This window comes from Morus notabilis, unplaced genomic scaffold (assembly GCF_000414095.1).
Source record: "Morus notabilis unplaced genomic scaffold, ASM41409v2 Scaffold485, whole genome shotgun sequence".
Lineage (NCBI taxonomy): Eukaryota > Viridiplantae > Streptophyta > Magnoliopsida > Rosales > Moraceae > Morus > Morus notabilis.
Window position 1 is genome coordinate 344,872 of NW_010364290.1, and position 18,093 is coordinate 362,964.

Here is an 18,093-nt window from a genome sequence, read left to right on the forward strand (position 1 = left end):
GCAAGGGCTGATCCATCAGGGATTGAATCGGATCGTCCCATCATAATTCGCTTGCGGCTTTCCTCCCGACGTACCTCAAAAAACACTTCTCGAAGACTTGGAATAGGTTTGGTGCCTAAAATTCGTCCGCGTACTTCATCAAGAGATTTGTCCAGCCCCATTAGAAATTTGAAGATGCGTTTGATCTCTACTATTTTCTTGAAGTATTTGCTGTCATCCGAGCACTTCCACTCGTGAGTTTCGAATAAATCCAGCTGCTGCCAATACCGCGTCAAAGTGGTGAAGTAGGTGGTTACTGGTTGATCTCCTTGTCGTAGGTCCTGGAGGATACTCTCCACATGGAAAAGTTCAGCAGTATTTTCACTGCTAGAGAAGGTGTCACGGACTGCATCCCAGATTTCATTGGCAGTCGTGTAGAGAAGGAAATTCTCACCTATTTCCGTCGTCATTGAACTGATTAGCCAAGACATGACCATATTATTTTCTGCTCTCCATGTCCTAAATTTAGGATCACTGGTGCCTGGTTGGACAGCGGCACCGGTGATATAGTCATCACAGCTTCGTCCACTAATGAACATCATCATGGTCTGAGACCATTGAAGATAGTTGTGTCCATTAAGTTTGTAGCTGGTGATGGGAGTAAGATTATGGTCATTTGTGGTCTGGGGATTGGAAGAAACATTCTGAGAGACAGAGGATGTGGAGTCTCCGGAGGTTTGGTCGGATTCGGCCATGTTGAGGGTTGGCTAGAGATGACGGCTAGGAAATTAGGGTTTTGAGAACCTAGAGCTCTGATACCATGAAGTTTGGAATAATCTGAATTTCCTCTCATTAATTGAATGGACCGGAAGGGTATTTATACAAAGGCAAAAGATAAGATCTTATCCTAAGAGACCTCCTAGATATTAGGAACTACTTTACACATTTATAGGGATTAGCTTACAATAGATCCTTAGCTATTATCCCACGATTCTAGGAGCCTATCACTTATCTAATACTCGGCTAGTTTGAATTTCAACAAAAACGGGACACACTAAGGACATTTGTTGGAAGCTGCATGGAAAACCACCCAGAAATAATTCCCAGATGAAATTTCAGCCTCGGAACTATCAAGCCAATGCTGTCCATGCAGAGGAAAAAGATCCAAACTGCTGCAACACAAGAATTGAGTGGATTCGATCGAGAAGAGATTGAAAAACTCCACAATTTCCTAACAGCAATGAATAAACCGGTGGGGTCGTGCTCCATGGCCCAATCAGGTAAGTATTCTATGACCCATCCTTTAAGTGATTCAAAGAGCAACTATAATGGAATCTGGCTAGTACTCTAGTGCAACCGACCATATGACAAACTCCTCAAACCATTTTTCATCCTACACCCCATGTCCTGGTAACCAAAAAATAAAAACAGCCAATGAAACTTTGGTAACTATTGCTGGAAAAGGGATTATAAAAACCATACCATCACTGCCTTTGAAATATGTCCTTCACGTTCCTAAATTGTCTTTTAATCTGCTGTATATTCAAAAGCTCACATCTGACCTAAATTGTTCTGTAACATTTTATCCTACACACTGTGTATTTCAAGATCAGACCACAGGGAAGATGATTGGGCGTGCTAAGGAACAGGAGGGACTTTACTATCTAGGCACGAGTGATGGTGGCAATAAAAACGATTATATTCCCCAGTCTTACATATCTGAAAATCAATCTACAAGAAGAGCTCAGATTTGGCTCCATCATGTTCAAATGGGTCATCCATCTTTTTCACTATTAAAAACTAGGTTTCCTTTGCTGTTTCAGAAAATAAATGTCAACGAGTTTCATTGTGAAGTGTGCCAAATGGCCAAGCACCATAGAATTTCCTATCCTTTGAATAATTCAAGATCATCTGAACCTTTTTCTTTAGTCCATACAGATGTTTGGGGACCATCTAGAATTTCAAATATTAATGGGGCTCGTTGGTTTGTTTCCTTTATAGATGATTACTCTCGAACTACTTGGCTTTTCTTGATGAAAAATAAATCCGATGTGAGTGTTATTTTTCTCATATTTCATAAAATGATTCTTACACGATTTGGGATTTACATTAAGTATATTCGTTCTGATAATGGGAGAGAATACTTTAATCAAGTGATGTCACCGTTCCTTCAAACACATGGCATAATTCATGAGTCTTCTTGTGTCGACACCCCAGAACAGAATGGGGTTGCAGAAAGAAAAAATCGACATCTTCTAGAGGTTACTCGCGCTCTATTGTTTGAGAAAAATGTTCCTAACTTTTACTGGGGGGAAGCCAGTTTACAGCCACGTATCTCATTAATCGATTACCCAATAGAGTGTTACAAAACAGGTCTCCCATTGACGTATTGTCAAAATCATTTCCTCATATTAAACACTCACAACTTCCCTTACGAATTTTTGGTTGCATTGCCTATGTTCACATTCAGCAAAAAGACCGAAATAGTAAACTTGATCCAAGAGCCTTAAAGTCAATTTTCTTACGATATTCCTCAACACATAAAGGGTATAAGTGTTATCACCCAAATACTAGGAAATTCTACATATCAAAAGATGTCACTTTCGCTGAAAATCAAGGGTTCTATGATCAAACTTGTCTTCCGAGGGAGCCTAGGTTAGAAGACAATTCAGACTTAAATTTTCTCACTTTTGATCTTAGCTTAAGTCCTACCCGAGAAACAATCTCAAACCCTCCAAATAATTCAACCCCTCTTCTCAGTCCAGACCGAGATCCTACGGCAAGATCATTTTGTCAGTCCAAGCCGTGATCATTCAAGTTCAAGTCCTACCCATGAAAATCTAAACGCAATTTAAGTCCATTCTCGTCAAGTAAATAACCATCCAATGTCTCCATTGCATGAGTACTCGAGAAGGAAGCCTAATCCTGAACCGGTGATGGCCCAACCATCAGAACCCGTGCAAGATCAAGCTTCAAAAACTGATCCCTTACCACAAGAATTCCTGATCTTTATCTGCCTATTGCACTCAGAAAAGGAACACGAAAATGCACACAACATCCTATAGCCAATTTCATCTCATTTACCAATCTTTCTCCATCACATAGAGCCTTTCTCACCGAGTTAAATGCTATTGAGATTCCAAAAACTGCTCAAGAAGCACTTAGAAGTGGGGAATGGAAAAAAGCTATGATTGAGGAAATGAGAGCACTTGAAAAAAATAAAACTTGGGAAATTGTTGAGTTGCCTAAAGGAAAAAAATTAATTGAGTGCAAGTGGGTGTTCACAGTAAAGTATAATGCAGATGGGACACATATAAAGCCAGGCTTGTTGCCAAAGGCTATACTCAGACATATGGGGTAGACTATGTAGAAACGTTTGCACCCATGGCAAAACTAAACACCATTCGAATATTATTATCCTTGGCAGCCAATCTTAATTGGATTTTACAGCAAGTTGATGTGAAAAATGCTTTTTTACATGGTGATTTAGAGGAGGAAGCCTATATAGAACCACCACTTGGATTCAATCAAGCCTTTGGAACTAACAATGTGTGCAGGTTAAGAAAAGCTCTCTATGGGCTGAAACAGTCTCCAAGGGCATGGTTTGGAAGATTCACCAAAGCCATGGAAAGGATGAAGTTCAAGCAGAGCTTAGGAGATCATACACTCTTCATCAAACGATCAAAGGAGGGGAAGATCACTGCCTTAATAGTCTATGTGGATGACATCATTGTGACAGGAGATGATGCTGAAGAGATCAAGAAACTGAAAGACCATTTATCTAGGGAGTTCGAGATAAAAGACCTAGGAAAGCTCAAGTACTTCCTAGGAATTGAAGTTGCACACTCAAAAACCGGGATTTTCATCTCTCAACAAAAATATATCTTGGATCTACTCAAGGAAACAGGTATGATGGGATGCAAGCCTTCAGAAATTCCTATTGATTATCATCACAAATTGGGAGAAGCTGTAGATAGTCCAGAAGTTGACAAAGGAAGACATTAGAGGCTAATCGGGAAGTTCATTTATCTTGCTCATACAAGATCAGACATAGCCTATGCAGCAAGTGTTCTAAGTCAATTTATGCATGCACCTCGAGAGACACACCTACAGGCTGCATACAAAGTTCTTCAATACCTCAAGGGCACTCCTGGAAAAGGAATCCTATTCAAAAGAAATGGAAGGCTAAACTTGGAAGCATACACAGACGCGGATTGGGCCAGATCTCTTATTGACCGAAGATCCACCTCGGGGTACTGTGCCTTTCTTGGAGGAAACCTCATAACTTGGAGAAGTAAGAAACAGTTAGTAGTCTCTAGATCAAGCGCCGAAGCTGAGTTTCGAGCAATGGCTCAAGGAATATGTGAGCTATTATGGATAAAAACTATTCTAGGAGACCTAAGAGTGAAATGGGAAGGCACTATGAAGCTGTATTGTGACAACAAATCAGCTATCAATATCGCACACAATCAAGTACAACATGATCGAACAAAGCATACGGAAATCAATCGCCATTTCATCAAGGAAAAATTCGAGAATGGACTTATTTGCACTCCTTGTATTCCTACAAACAAGCAACTGGCAGACATTCTAACGAAGGGACTCCCTAATGCAGCGTTACAAAGTATTACCAACAAAATGGGAATGGAAAACATACACTCAACAGCTTGAGGAGGAGTGTTGACAAATCTGTCAAGATTCGTTGACTCAAATTATTAGGAAAATCATTCTCTGATTTGTCCTCTGATTCTCAAGGAAATCATTCCCTGACTTGTCCAGTCAATGGTAGGATTCTTAGGGATAGTTCCCTGATTTATTGAGTCAATGCAAGCTGTGAGTGATAGGATAGTTAGCTGTCAATTTCAAAAAGTAATTCCTTGATTCTTTTGTAATTAAGAATTTCCTAGTATAGGTTGTATACTAAAATACTATGTACTCTATAAATAGCTGTAAGCTTTTCCTCAATGAATAAGACATACAATTTTTTGTTCTAAACAACATAACTTTAGCTCCCTAAAGCGCATAATTTTAAACTTTTGCTATTTCAACAAGCTGATGTAAAGAGGGAATCTGGTGAAGCATGTTATTAAGTATACGAGAGTGTGCTCCTAACAGCCAAATGGCATGTCCTCTGCTGCTTTTTTGAGGAAAAAGGGACTAATGACGTTAGTAAGGATAATTTTCCTATTTCGGAAGCTTATTGCATTGTTTTTTTATATCCCCAAAATCTTAAGAAAACACTCATTGAGCTCGAGTTCAAAATTGGAGCTCCAGCCGAGTCACACGATCTTTGAATACCATGAAACTCATGGAATAACCACCACGCACTTGGCGTCTTGAGGACCAAACCTAACCACTCAACTAAACCCACAAAGTTTTATAAGCTATGATAAGCCTCCTTGCTTCAGCAGCAATATTTACACAAAAAATTGAGATTATACCATCCTCCAAAACATCCCATCCCTCTGTAATACAAATGGATGAACACGCCAACATAAATTCAACCTCACATGAATTTGTGAGAAAATTAATGGAGAAAATAACAGGAGATAAATCGTAGGCAGTAATAAATGCATAAAACCTATCCGCAACTGAGCCAAGACTTTTGTGTACCCACGTCTGGTCTATTAGTGCAAAAGTCTGTTTGTGCATTGAGTTCTCTATTCAACAAAATGTTGAGCAAAATATGGTTAAATTCACCAGCATAACCAAAATCATTTTTAATGCATGAACTATGCGAACTCCTATTTAAACATCATAAATCATAATCTTCATAAAGTCTGGAGATGCGTCAAAGCATGAAGAAAAACATCATAGTCAAATTAATAGCGATGGCATATCAAATGAAATAATCCTACATTGATAATTTTCCTTGGAAAGAAGCCTACTGAAATTTGCATATGTTTCACTATTTATAGCAAACAAACCAGAGCAGCTGAAAAATCCACAAACAAGAAGCTACGCTTGACATTGAAAATACAAGATAAAAAGTTTTCCTATTGCAGCCAACAGACTTCCGATATTAATAAACAAATAAAAACCATAACAAATAGCCAGTTGCTTATGAGCCATGAAAGACTTATTTCACATGTGATACAACATTAAAAAAAAATTACAAGAAAGAAAAAGTTCTGAAATAAGTAAATCCAACTTCTTTGAGTGGAAAATTATCGACGGAAACAAAATGAGAGAAAAAAATATATATAAGTAGAGCATCTAGTGTGCAGATATTCAGCATCTACAATTTGACTATCTTGGCCGTTTACTCGGCCTTACTTAACATGGTTGTGCATACCCGCACTATACATTTTTTATAGACCCAAAAACCTAAACAACATAAGATTACATCTGACGATATAATCATAGCACAAAATTTCCTACCTATGATGCCTCATCAAAAGAATTTGCAACATGGTCAAATCAAAAAGCATTTCTTTACCTACTCCCCTTCTTTGGACCAGATACCCCATCTTTGGACTTTTCACCTGCCATCCGTGAATGAATAAAAAGGTCCATACTTTTATTAATGTGTCCCGGCAATAATACTAAAAAATCCAGTGTGAAGCATAAATAACTAGAAGAAAATAAAACCTTGAAAATCCAATTCTACCATCTCTGGAACAGAAAGAAGAATACAGTTCTTTTCTTTCCAAACACTGACCTTCATTATCAGTCTTTGACTTGTCATTGGGATTGATCATCCCTCCGCGGACGAAAGTTTTTGACCCCGGCGTGCTGTCCCCTTGAAATGACTCCACAAACTCCGCATATAAACGAGCAGTTTCATCCTCAGCTCTCTAGAAAAAAGAAAGACCAAAACGAATTAAAAACACTGAAACAAAAGACCAAATCAAATTCGAAAAATAACCCAGTTAATAAATACTCCCACCTTTTTCTTTGCCTCCTCCTCTTCTCTATGCTTCTGGAAGGGCGTCTTCTTCCGCGTAATCGAGAAAGAACTCATCTTAGCATGAAGTTCTGCGAAAAGTTTCAAACAAGTTATCAACTTTTGGTACTCAAATTCAAAAATTCTCAAAACCAACATCATCGTCAAATTGCGTAGTGCAGCAAAGAAGCTTTATAGAGCTCAAAAACAAAATTAGGATCACAGAATTAGAGATTTTTTATGACAAAAAAGAAAACTACCCCGTCCAAACTCATGAACCAAGCACATTTGGTTCCAACACACGAAAACCAACCTAAAATTTCAACCCAAAAAGCTGAACTCATCCAATCTGACAAATGAGGGTTTATTCTTCCGAAAATTCAAACGAAATCCAGAAGCTGATTCGAGTGGATTATCAAAACATTGAAACTTAAATGTCGAAAACAAACGAAGCCGGATAATCACGCAAACGAATCACAGTAACCGAAGAGCCAAAAAGAAAACGAAAGGTAAAGTTGGAAGAAATAACGAACCTTGTGAGATTGGAATTGATCAATATTTGCTTCTTAGGGCTTTTTTTTTCCTGAAGCTGTTGAAGAAGAAGAAGACGACTTGGCCGAGTTGTTGTTGGGGATTTTCGCGAAACAAAACCGAGTTGAACCGGGTCGAGTCCCCGAGACGATTCGATACGAGAGAGAAGCCAGTGAGTGGGAGTTATGCGTGAAAAGTTTTTGAAATTTAAATTACTATTTAGCCCCTCGACCGTGGAGCTTTTCTTATTTTTTTACCGACAATTTGTTTGGCGGCGGAGACCAAAACGGTAATTAGGGTAAACGTCCTGCTTTGAGTGCTTTTCTTCTGTCTTTTTTTTTTCCAAGGATTTTTATTAAATAAGATAAGAAAAAAAAATCAAATTGAATTGAGTATAAGGCGTGAGAGATAGAACCAGAAGAAGAAAAAAAGGATTTACGAGATAAACAAGAGCTCAAACTAGAAGCTCTATCCTCTACATATATATTTTAAATTGTTCTAAAAAAAAATAAACATAAAATGTTAACTAGAAGCCAAATCCTAAAACAAATCTAATAATATTATTCCTAAGAGATAAACATAATGATCTAAATATACCTTATAACACAAATTGCGATATCAAACAAATTGTAACACATCACGCAACTAACTAGCTTGTAATGAGAAATGAAATAAACAAAACATTAATTTTAAGTTTATGAAATCTACAAAATTTTAACACCCACCTATAATATTCACAATAACGCGTATTATTGCTTGAAAAGAAAATGGGGCAATACCATCCTAAATTAAATGTAAAATCACGACTGCAATCCCAATGCAGTATGATAGATTTTATCTATAATCTGGCAAGGTTCATCAACTGCGGTCCATTATATACGGACCAACAATGAATGTTACACAGAGTACAGATTTTGGTACAAAGCCGAGCTCTCCAAGCATACTAAAACTTAAGCAGAAAGCCATTACATTACTGGTTATATATGTAAAAACAAAAGAGAGTGCAAATTCCCATTCTAAACAGCACACCATAAGAACCAAATCCCACATAAGGTTCAAATTATACACTTCATATCTAAATCCTCTTTGCTAGTAGTAATAATGGAAGTAAGCTGCTGCGTCATCATCAAACTTTATATGTGATTTAATGGGCCAATTTCTTTAGGTGTTGAAACGTTCGCTGTTTTATCCATTGTCTGTCGTATGGCAAGTATGCCTGAATCGAGTGATCATAACTGCAAACCAGAACCAACAAGCAAAGATATCAGATTCCGGCCAAAATAGGCGACAGTAATGGCTATCCATAGAGAAACATTGTCAAACCATTTCACGTCACAAGCAACGCATATAAAGCAACAAGAAAGACAAATCTTAATAGACAAACAAGCAAGCGCCCAACAAATTTTCATGTGCTAGAACAAAAACAAAGAGAGGCACTAAATACTCAAATGGTGATCAAGAAACTACTAATAGGATTTAGCCTGCAGAACACAAAGTCATAACTTTTTCTATGAAATTAATAACAGGTTAACCTCCTTTTCTTATAACAAGTTCATAAGAGGCAGCCGCTGTAATACTTGCTAATAAGAACATCTCCAATGCCAATGTTAAATTTCACATTTGAATAAGAAATCCTTTCTCCAACGTAATATCATACTTAATGTCAAATTTGGCGTATGCTGCTTATTGGCTGACATGTTGACTTCTAATAATTACAACATTGCCATTTTCCAATTATTCAAAATTTTAAATTCTCCTTTTAAAAGTTCCAGAGCTTAAAATATTATCTAGCATTTAAAATAGCATTATGACCACAAAATAAAACAACATATCAAATTCAAATATGTTACTTTCACACTTTTTATAGCAGTAGTATTGGAATTTGCATTGTAGATGGTCTAAGGTGCCTCTCTTTCTACTGATAATTATTTAGAAGCACACTTCTATTTTCACCTCGTAAAAGTTCTCATGGTCTTTTATGACTGCCCATAAAAGTAGCGGATAAGAAGAGAGAGAGAGAGAGAGAGAGAGAGAGAGATACACTAGAGCGCTCATGTCTGCAAGACCATCAATGAAGTTGTAGAGATAGCGGATAAGAAAACAGTTCTCTTCTAATGATTCACAAGATACCAATAGAGATAGCACCATACATCTTAAACATGGCATAAGAAACCAGGAAGCTACCTTATCATAACGAATGTGAAAACATTTAAGACTGGCATGGATCTTCGAGAAGAGAGAGAGAGAGAGAGAGAGAGAGAGAGAGAGATACACTAGAGCGCTCATGTCTGCAAGACCATCAATGAAGTTGTAGAGATCTGCAATGTCATAGGATATGTTTCTAATTGCTGGATTTAACTCCTTCAGCTTCCTCTCATATAGTCCGCATATACCTACACATGTGCAACAGCAAAGACCTTATTGGATATCAATAGTTCAGATACTGCTAAAATGCTGATAGTGATATTCTCTTTGTTGGAATCAATGCACAGAGGAGAATAAAAGAATTTTCAATAGTGGAGGCTAGTGTTGCATATTATAAAGTTTTATAGCTCAGTCTTCAGTTTTTCTTTTCTAAAATCAGCCTAATAACTCAATAAACTTCTAGCAATTCCTTGTCTCCCACATTCAATAGTTCGCGCAAGATTGTCATTCTGCGATTTAGCTTCATGTTTGAATATAAGCCCTCATGTATTGATACCTGACACTAAATACTAAAGCAAATGCACTAGTTGCAAATTTCTTCTGACGGATACTGAAATATAATGGTTGAACGATATAGATTTCCACTCCTATATAAGCTTAAAGCCCGAAATCCACTTTTCCAGTCTGCAACATCTACATGAATTTTCCAAAACCCTAGCATTAAAAGCTACTGACTATACCCTTTGTCTAATAACTGAAACTACCACAGAGTCATTTATACATTAAATTGTGAACATGTTAGGTACTGGGTATTATTGTTAGTAATTAGTAGTTAGTTAAAGAGTATAATTGACTAGAGGGTCATTTGTTAGCATTGGGTTAGAAGGCAAGTATTAGTGTTATTAGTATAAAAGGGAGTGGGCAGTGAGTAGGGACGTTAGGCTGAGATTTGTGAAGAATTTGGAAAACCTTAGGAGAGTTGGTGGTCTCTCGAATACCACCAATTAGGAGTCCTGGAGTACTCGAATTCTCCGATCTATCCGTTTATTTTCCATTTAGTAGTGTAATCGGTGTTTGGATAGTGTCGATTAATAAAAGAATTCCCTGATTTCCATCCAATTCCTTTGTCGAATTCTGGATTGTTGTGTGTTTGTTTGGCTGTTTTGCTGAGGAAAACTCAGGTTCCTAACAGAACATATATATAACCAGCAACTCCGTAAGCTCAACCATTAACCACGGAGGACCAGAATACTCGAACAAGATTTTTGCTTATAAAAGTGCAGCAAGAAACAAAGGCAACCATATGAAAATATACCATCTATAGCTTGACTTATCGAAGCATAATCCATGAATGTTCTAGTTGCTCTGTTCTGAGAAGTTTGCATCAAAATGATAGTGTGCTTGTTAGCCTACAATAACAGAAACAACTTAGAAAATTTAGTCAACGCTCTCAAATGACCAAAAGTAAGTGACAACCAAAATAACTAGCATCAAGGAAACATCTCAGGGAAAACTCTACAGATAACCAACAAAATCAAAAGTTTGATTAAAAATAAATAACTAAATGAAAAGCAAGTAAAAAAGCCCTAGCCTTTTATTTGGTTCCCCAAGAACCGAAATGAGAAAATAAGCTTAATTTCTCAGCTATTATCTTACTCCAAGCACAGCGATAATGGAAGCCCCGACTAACAATTTCAACTTTTCCCAAAACAAAAAAGCCCCAAAATGAAATAAAAGTAAGTAATTAAAAAAAAATAATAGTGCTCTTTACTTTCTGAAATTTTCAAAAGAAACAAACAGAGACTTGAAAAGGGGGCGGATATTAAACAAGCAAAAAAATAAAAACAGCGAAAACCCTAATTTCTTCAGCAAAAAGGAACTTTAAAAATTGGAAAGGAATTGCAGACAGGATATTGAGATAATCAGTAGACAAATTCATTGAAATATCTTAGCCTGGAAGAAAAATAAACATAAATCAAACGAGATTCCGAGGAGGAACAGAAAAATGGAAGTGGAAAGAGAAAGAAGAAAAAGGATTATACCATGACAGAGGGTGACGCCGAAAAGCTCAGAGAAAGCTTACAAATGGTTCCCTAATTACAGCAACGCGAACGGCGATGAGAAAGAGAGTGCGAGAGAGAGGGGAAAAAAGAAGAAAGACCGAGACTTGAAGGACATACGCCACTGACTTCAGGCCACGCCATACCCAGGGCAAAACCAACCCATTCATGTGTGTGGGACCCGCTTTTATTCTTTAAAAAAAAAAAAAAAAAAAGGTTATTGTCAAAATAAAAGCAAAAAAAAAAAACCAAAAACAAAAAATGGTCCTCTACAAGGGTTATTGTCAACAACAAGGACATACAGCAAAGCAGTGTCCTACCTTCCGTTTCATCCCATGTCAGTCCACCTCGTCTCGCCATCACATCAACCAATAGCTCACATAGCCACTAACGAGACGCCTACATGGCTTCTTGATAGCGGAGCTTCCCATCATGTCACAGTAAACCTTAACAACCTTTCAACTCATTCTCCGATGATAGCACTGACGACATTCTTAAAGGCGATGGTTCAGGTCTCACATCACACATACTGGTTTTAGAGTTGTCAAATGGTCGGCCCGTCAGCCTGTAAGGGTGCAGTAGTAGTAGTGGTGTTCGGTTTTATCAGTTTTAGTCGGTTCGGTGGCCGAACCGACTATATCGGTTTTTTAAAAATTAGAACCGAAACTGAACCGCACTTAACATTTTCGGTTCGGTTAACCGAATTTCGGTTTCGATTCGGTTTCGGTCAGTTTTGGTCGGTTTTCAATTTTGATAATCAGGAAGATGACCTCAGTTAACCATCAAGTTATCAGCATCTTTAATTGCATTTTTGACCCGCAAGTACGAAAAAATGTAAAATTTTCCTTCAATGTAAAGTTACAAACACGTAATCACAATAAATGAATACAAGCACAACATCAAAATTGATAATTGCACAAACACAAGTTTAAAAAACATTTAAATTGTCATAAGTAAAACAAAACGAAAACATAAAAAAAAAAAAAAAAAAATCTCATCTCGGTCGGTTCGGTTTTAACCGACTCTCTACACGCAAAACTGAAACCGAACCGACTTTTGAGGAAGTCGGTCGGTTAACCGAACCGACTGTGTTCGGTTCCACGTGGCATCGTCGTTTTCGGTTTTAAGCGGTCGGTTTTTCGATCGGTTTTACGGTTTTTTTTTGTATACTCCTAGAGTGTAAGGTTCAGCATGGCTCAATACGATACTGTTACGAGCCGTGTTGACCTGATACTGATGGGTTCGGGCTGCAGCTTCTCAACCCGCAGCTCAAGCCTGGCCCTAGCCCTTGAAGTCCCGAGGCCCGACCTAAGCCCAGTTCGGCCTAAGCATGTGTTCGGCCCGCGATATGGCCCTTGTTCGCCCCGGCCCAGGCAAGTGTTCGGCCAGCAAAACGGCACGCCAAAAGTCCTTCCAGCCCGCTAGGAGGCCCATCACGGGCCGACTGTTGGGCACGCGAAGGGCCCAATGGTCACAAGCCGAAAACCCACCCCAAAAAATCCTATAAATACCTCTTAATCTCACACAATAATTCACTCTTAACTTCTTATCTCACTCTCATCTTGTCTTTTTGATATTGATTCTAAGTTTTTCTCTCTTGATTACTCATTTTCTTGCTCTTTTATTTATAAAGTTCAATCAATTTCCATAAATCTTGGAAAAAAAAAATGTATTATAGTTATCAATTTTGTTACATAACATTATATTACTCAAGTTTATTTATATTGTTTATTGTTTATAAATTAACGAATTAACATTAGTTTATGTTTTTTTTCATAAAATAGCCGCATCAAATTTTCTTGATTTCACTGCTCTCCATAAGCTGGGTGATGAGCCATTTTACGAGGATGAAATGTTGGCCCACAACACCACCCCCACTGAATCAAAAATTACTCTGGTTGATAATGCTTCAGTGCACAACGAGGAAGTTGGGGAACGTATCAGAAAAAAAAAAGACCGCGAACTTCTCCCGCATGACAACATTTCACAGAGGAGCCCCGACCAAATCTAAAAATATGTGAAATTAAAATTCGTGCGGTATGTAAATATTATAAAAAGTAGTTTTCTAATAAAAATGGTGGAGGTACTGATCATCTAGATAGACATTGAAAAGCATGTCCACCGTTGCACCAAGGTGGGAGTACGAACTCCCGTCAACAAACACTATCACTCACATCACAAGGGTTGCAAAATTTTATATACGATGCACAACGTACTCGTGAAGCACTAGCTAAATTTTTAGCTAGTGCCGAATTATCTCTTTTTTTTGCATATAATGCGACGTTTGAAGAATTCATACAGACGGCCTTATGCTCACAATTTAAACGGGTAAGTAGAAACACAACTCGTTTTGATTGCATAAAAGTGTTTTATGCAATGAGACGATCTCTAGTTGATAATTTTAGGTCTTTTAATGCTATTATATCTTGTACTTTTGATCTTTGGGAGGGGTATAATAAAATTATATATTTATGCCTCACAGCGCATTATGTTGACAATGAATGGGTTTTACAAAAGAAAATAATAGGTTTTCATTTATGTCTATTTCCTCATAACGCAAATGCTATTTTTAGAAGAATAATGGATATTTTTTAGTTTTATGGGATAGAAGATAAAATTTTAACTATTATTTTTGATAATGCGTCAACTAACACGGCTGCAATTAACATGTTTAAACGTAGTTTGAAACTAACGTTTGGTGGTGAAATTTTTCATCAACGGTGTGGCTGCAATTAACATTTTTAAACGTAGTTTGAAACCAGCTTTTGGGGGCAAAAATCTTCATCAACGGTGTGCGTGTCACATAATAAATTTAGTAGTACAAGCAGGAATTGAACATATTTCCTCTAATCTAACAAATATTAGAGAAGCTTTATCCTTCATATTTAGTTCTGGAGCTGGAGCTCGGCTCCAAGAAATTTGACAATATTGCAGGAACAACCAGATGCGCCTAAGAAAGTTTCCAACAGATGTGAGACATAGGTGGAACTCCACCTACTTAATGATGAAGGTTGCAGTTTCGTATCAATAGCTCATAATAACGTATGTGAATAGTAAGAACGATCAGCTTTTAATTTTCGATACATATTGGAAAATTGGTGAGTACTTTTTTAAATTTCTAGAAGTTTTCTACAATGCTACTAAATTATTTTCTAGAGTTTATTATCCTACTGCACATTTAGTTTTGCATCAACTATTTAATATTTCGGAAACATTTTATTTTTATAGGGATACTGAACTTTTTGGAACTATAGTTAAGCTAATGGAAGCTAAATTTAAAAGTTATTAGTCCGGTTGTCCTATGTTATATACATTAGCAATCATTTAAGATCATAGATGCGGAGTAGATGAGACCAAATCTTTGATGACTGCTACGGCAGGAAATTTAGGTATTGATATACAACTAACTATTACTAAAGCTAGGAAAATATTAGAAAAATTATTTAGTTTGTATGAAGCAAAATACGGAACAAGTTAAAAAGAATAGGGAACTTCGACGTCAACTAGCAGTTTGGGGCCTAAAGGCTCATCGTGTAGCTTCTTGAAGAAGAAAGAGAAAACGTCATGATCGTCAACAACACAAGCGTCTACCGAACTGGTAAAATATTTTGAATCAAATTTTTTAATCGATGACGACAAACTGGACATCTTACAGTGGTGGAGGAGCAAGGCCGATCATTTGTCTAACACTGTCCATAATAGCCCGTGACATTTTGACAACTCCAGTGTCAATAGTAGTGTCGAAGCAAGCATTTAGTGCAAGCAACCGAATTCTTAACAAGAAGAGAAGTAGAATGTATCCAGATATATTAGAGGGGCTAATGTGCGTTAAAAACTGTGAAGATGCCAGAAGACGAAAACAACACTATACGGATGATTCCATTTAATATTATTTTTCTAACTTAGACATAACAGATGCTTCTGAAAGCACTTAAGTTTTGTAATTTACTTATCCTAGAATACTGCACTTATTTTTCTTTTGCTAAGATTTTGTCCCGATCTCCTCACGGGTTTTACTTGGCAAGGTTTTTAACGATGCAGTCATTTATATATACTTATTTGTATTATCTCAATTCAATAAAATCACATCTTTTCGGGGCATATGATATATTTTCTTTTTTTTAAAATTAAATATTACAAAAAAATTTAAAAGGGCCAAGGCCGGCCTGTGAAGAGTCTGGGCCCGGGCCCGACCCTTGTGGACGAGAGCCTGGGCTAGTGTTGGGCTTAAGGATCTTCTCTCATGTGATTTTGATCAGATTCAATGATTATAAATCAAGGAGGCCTACCTAAGAAACCCCCGGAAGAAAAATTTTACAAGTAGTGCAAGAAAATGAAGCTAAAGAATGAGAGTTGCTTTTATAACCATTGACATTTTCTTCGGATAGTGTACATGTCGTGTAGTAAGTACTCCAAGTTCTATGCATAAAAACCACTAAACTTGAGCTTTCTCAACGTTCAAAGGAACTAATTCTAGGTTCTCGTGATCTTCCTCGTCTATGGACGTGGAATTTTTTGTCAAAAGATCGGAAGGGATCAAAACATCAGATTGACCAGCCTTGGGAACTAAGAATATAAAAGCCAGAGTCGAAAACCTCAAAACGTTCCTAATTAGAACGACCAACCACAAGTTTGTAAAGTCAGTTCTTGTGACATGGAGCAGATGAAGCACCATTCCCCCACCCCACTTGGAGGACAGCCCGCCGAGGCTGTCAATGCACATCAGCAGCGCAAAGAACGTGCCCTCGATGCCCAGAGGGCAGAGCCTGCTGCTCAGCACAATCATTGGCATCCACCGAATCCTGCTGACAATCCGGTGGACGCATTCCTCCATGACAACAAAAAAGTAGTCGGGGATTCCGAGGGCTAAGTTCCACCTTAGGATGAAGATGAGGTCAATCATTCCGGACACGCCGTAGAGAAGTTGGGCGAGAAAGAGAATGTTTCTAAAAGGGTGGTCCTTGAGAGTCTTGTGGTAGATCAACACTCCTACTATGGATGCCATTGCACCTATCGCATAAATGATCCCCACAAACTCCTGTTCAAAGAGAGAAGCCATGGTTATAAGTGTAGTGAGGATTTAGTATTGTGTATTGAGTAGTATATGTATATTTTGTAGTTTGTAAGATTGTGAAATTTGAGTATAGAAATTACTAATTAGCTAGGACCTGAGAGAATGCGGGGCCAGCTTTAGGGTCGGTGTACCAATAAAACTGCCCTTCATGAGTACTTATACTGAGAGCCAAAGATAGGTACATGTAGAGTGATGGCTTCCACACTTGAGGGAATTTGATTGTTTTGTACATGCCTTTCATTGCCACTCCTAATTTCTCCACTGCCTGCTTAAAAAAGAAGGCAGAAATGAACATAAAAACTATGTGAAGCGTCGCGAATATGAAAAATAGTATTCAACTTATAAATCTCAATTACTCACAAAAGATGAATTTTACTAGGTTGAATCTCACCTATCCACTTATGAGTAGCGAGATTTTAATCCATGAGTATGAATAAAAATGCTCGGTACGTAAAATGGTGCATAACAACATTCAGATTAATGCTCCACGGCTAAGCAATCTTCATGAGCAAACCGATAGTGTTTAACAGGTGATGACAATTAACATATTGGGAAAGGTTATTAACTAATAAATATAAAAGCGAAATATGGCAGGGCAGAGGTAATGCAAAGGAAGAAAGATCCTTGAAAACATTTTCCGTTGGAAAAGGGGGAAAAAAAAGAATATTATTTTATACATATATATATATATATTGCTGAGTATATACATGTATATTTTGAAACATATGAATGAATAAGCAACTGAATAAGCGTGAATTGTATGCTTGCATTTGATTAACTTTTAAGAGTAATCTTACATTTCTTCTAGACGACTAAGAAATAAGAATCATCACGCCAATAATGAACATTACACGGCGTGAATTACTGAATTTAGAGGAATAACACTTACTAGAGAAATGATATTTTAATATACTGTTTTTTTTTTTTTTTCTTTTTCTTTAAAGAAAATTTAAGCTTAATTTCATCACACGCGATTCATCATGCCCAAAATGGACATTACACGTTTACCCCCTTCCGTTGACCGGAATTTCAACGCGCGACTTAAGTTAGAGTAGTAATCCACACGCATATATTCAAAAAAAAAAAAAAAGAATAAAAATGATCCGCGCCTATATTTAATATATTTATATATATATATATATAAATCATTTTCAATCCGTACCGAATTAGATATTTTTTAAAAATATATATAATGTGGAGAGATATTTATAATTTATTTAAATATTTATATATATATTTTTAAAATATATATATATATATTAAAAAATATATATTTTTAAAAATATACGTTCTAATATTTTATGTATATTTTAAGATGCCGATGTTAGTATTATTATAGCATTGTTACGGAGTTTCCATTGACCAGCAGCAGCCACTTGGGGAAAGTATTAACCGAGGGAGAGAGGACTGTCGTGTAG

At 37.1% G+C, this 18,093-nt stretch overlaps 3 protein-coding genes across 3 annotated transcripts in view; all 3 read right to left on the minus strand.

The window, feature by feature from the left end:
• The window catches only part of LOC21408187 (protein RRC1), a 20,010-nt gene extending 12,475 nt beyond the window's left edge, over positions 1–7,535 (minus strand). The window contains exons 1-4 of the mRNA XM_024170835.1: positions 7,399–7,535; positions 6,869–6,957; positions 6,641–6,776; positions 6,419–6,464 (exon numbers count right to left, since the gene is read on the minus strand). Coding sequence (XP_024026603.1) covers positions 6,419–6,464; positions 6,641–6,776; positions 6,869–6,943 — 257 coding nt within the window. The 5' untranslated portion in view covers positions 6,944–6,957; positions 7,399–7,535. The remainder of the gene's footprint in view (positions 1–6,418; positions 6,465–6,640; positions 6,777–6,868; positions 6,958–7,398) is intronic.
• A 589-nt stretch (positions 7,536–8,124) lies between these two features.
• Positions 8,125–11,750, minus strand: LOC21408188 (enhancer of rudimentary homolog). The gene is made up of 4 exons (XM_024170870.1): positions 11,584–11,750; positions 10,857–10,950; positions 9,669–9,789; positions 8,125–8,631 (listed from the first exon to the last, which is right to left on the minus strand). Exons 1-4 carry the CDS (start codon positions 11,584–11,586, stop codon positions 8,541–8,543), a joined length of 309 nt encoding a protein of 102 aa, XP_024026638.1. The 5' UTR covers positions 11,587–11,750; the 3' UTR covers positions 8,125–8,540.
• Positions 11,751–15,811: 4,061 nt separating this feature from the next.
• LOC21408189 (probable folate-biopterin transporter 6) overlaps positions 15,812–18,093 on the minus strand; it is a 3,916-nt gene continuing 1,634 nt past the window's right edge. Inside the window, exons 3-4 of the mRNA XM_010106217.2 lie at positions 16,770–16,940; positions 15,812–16,639 (exon numbers count right to left, since the gene is read on the minus strand). Coding sequence (XP_010104519.1) covers positions 16,037–16,639; positions 16,770–16,940 — 774 coding nt within the window. The 3' untranslated portion in view covers positions 15,812–16,036. The remainder of the gene's footprint in view (positions 16,640–16,769; positions 16,941–18,093) is intronic.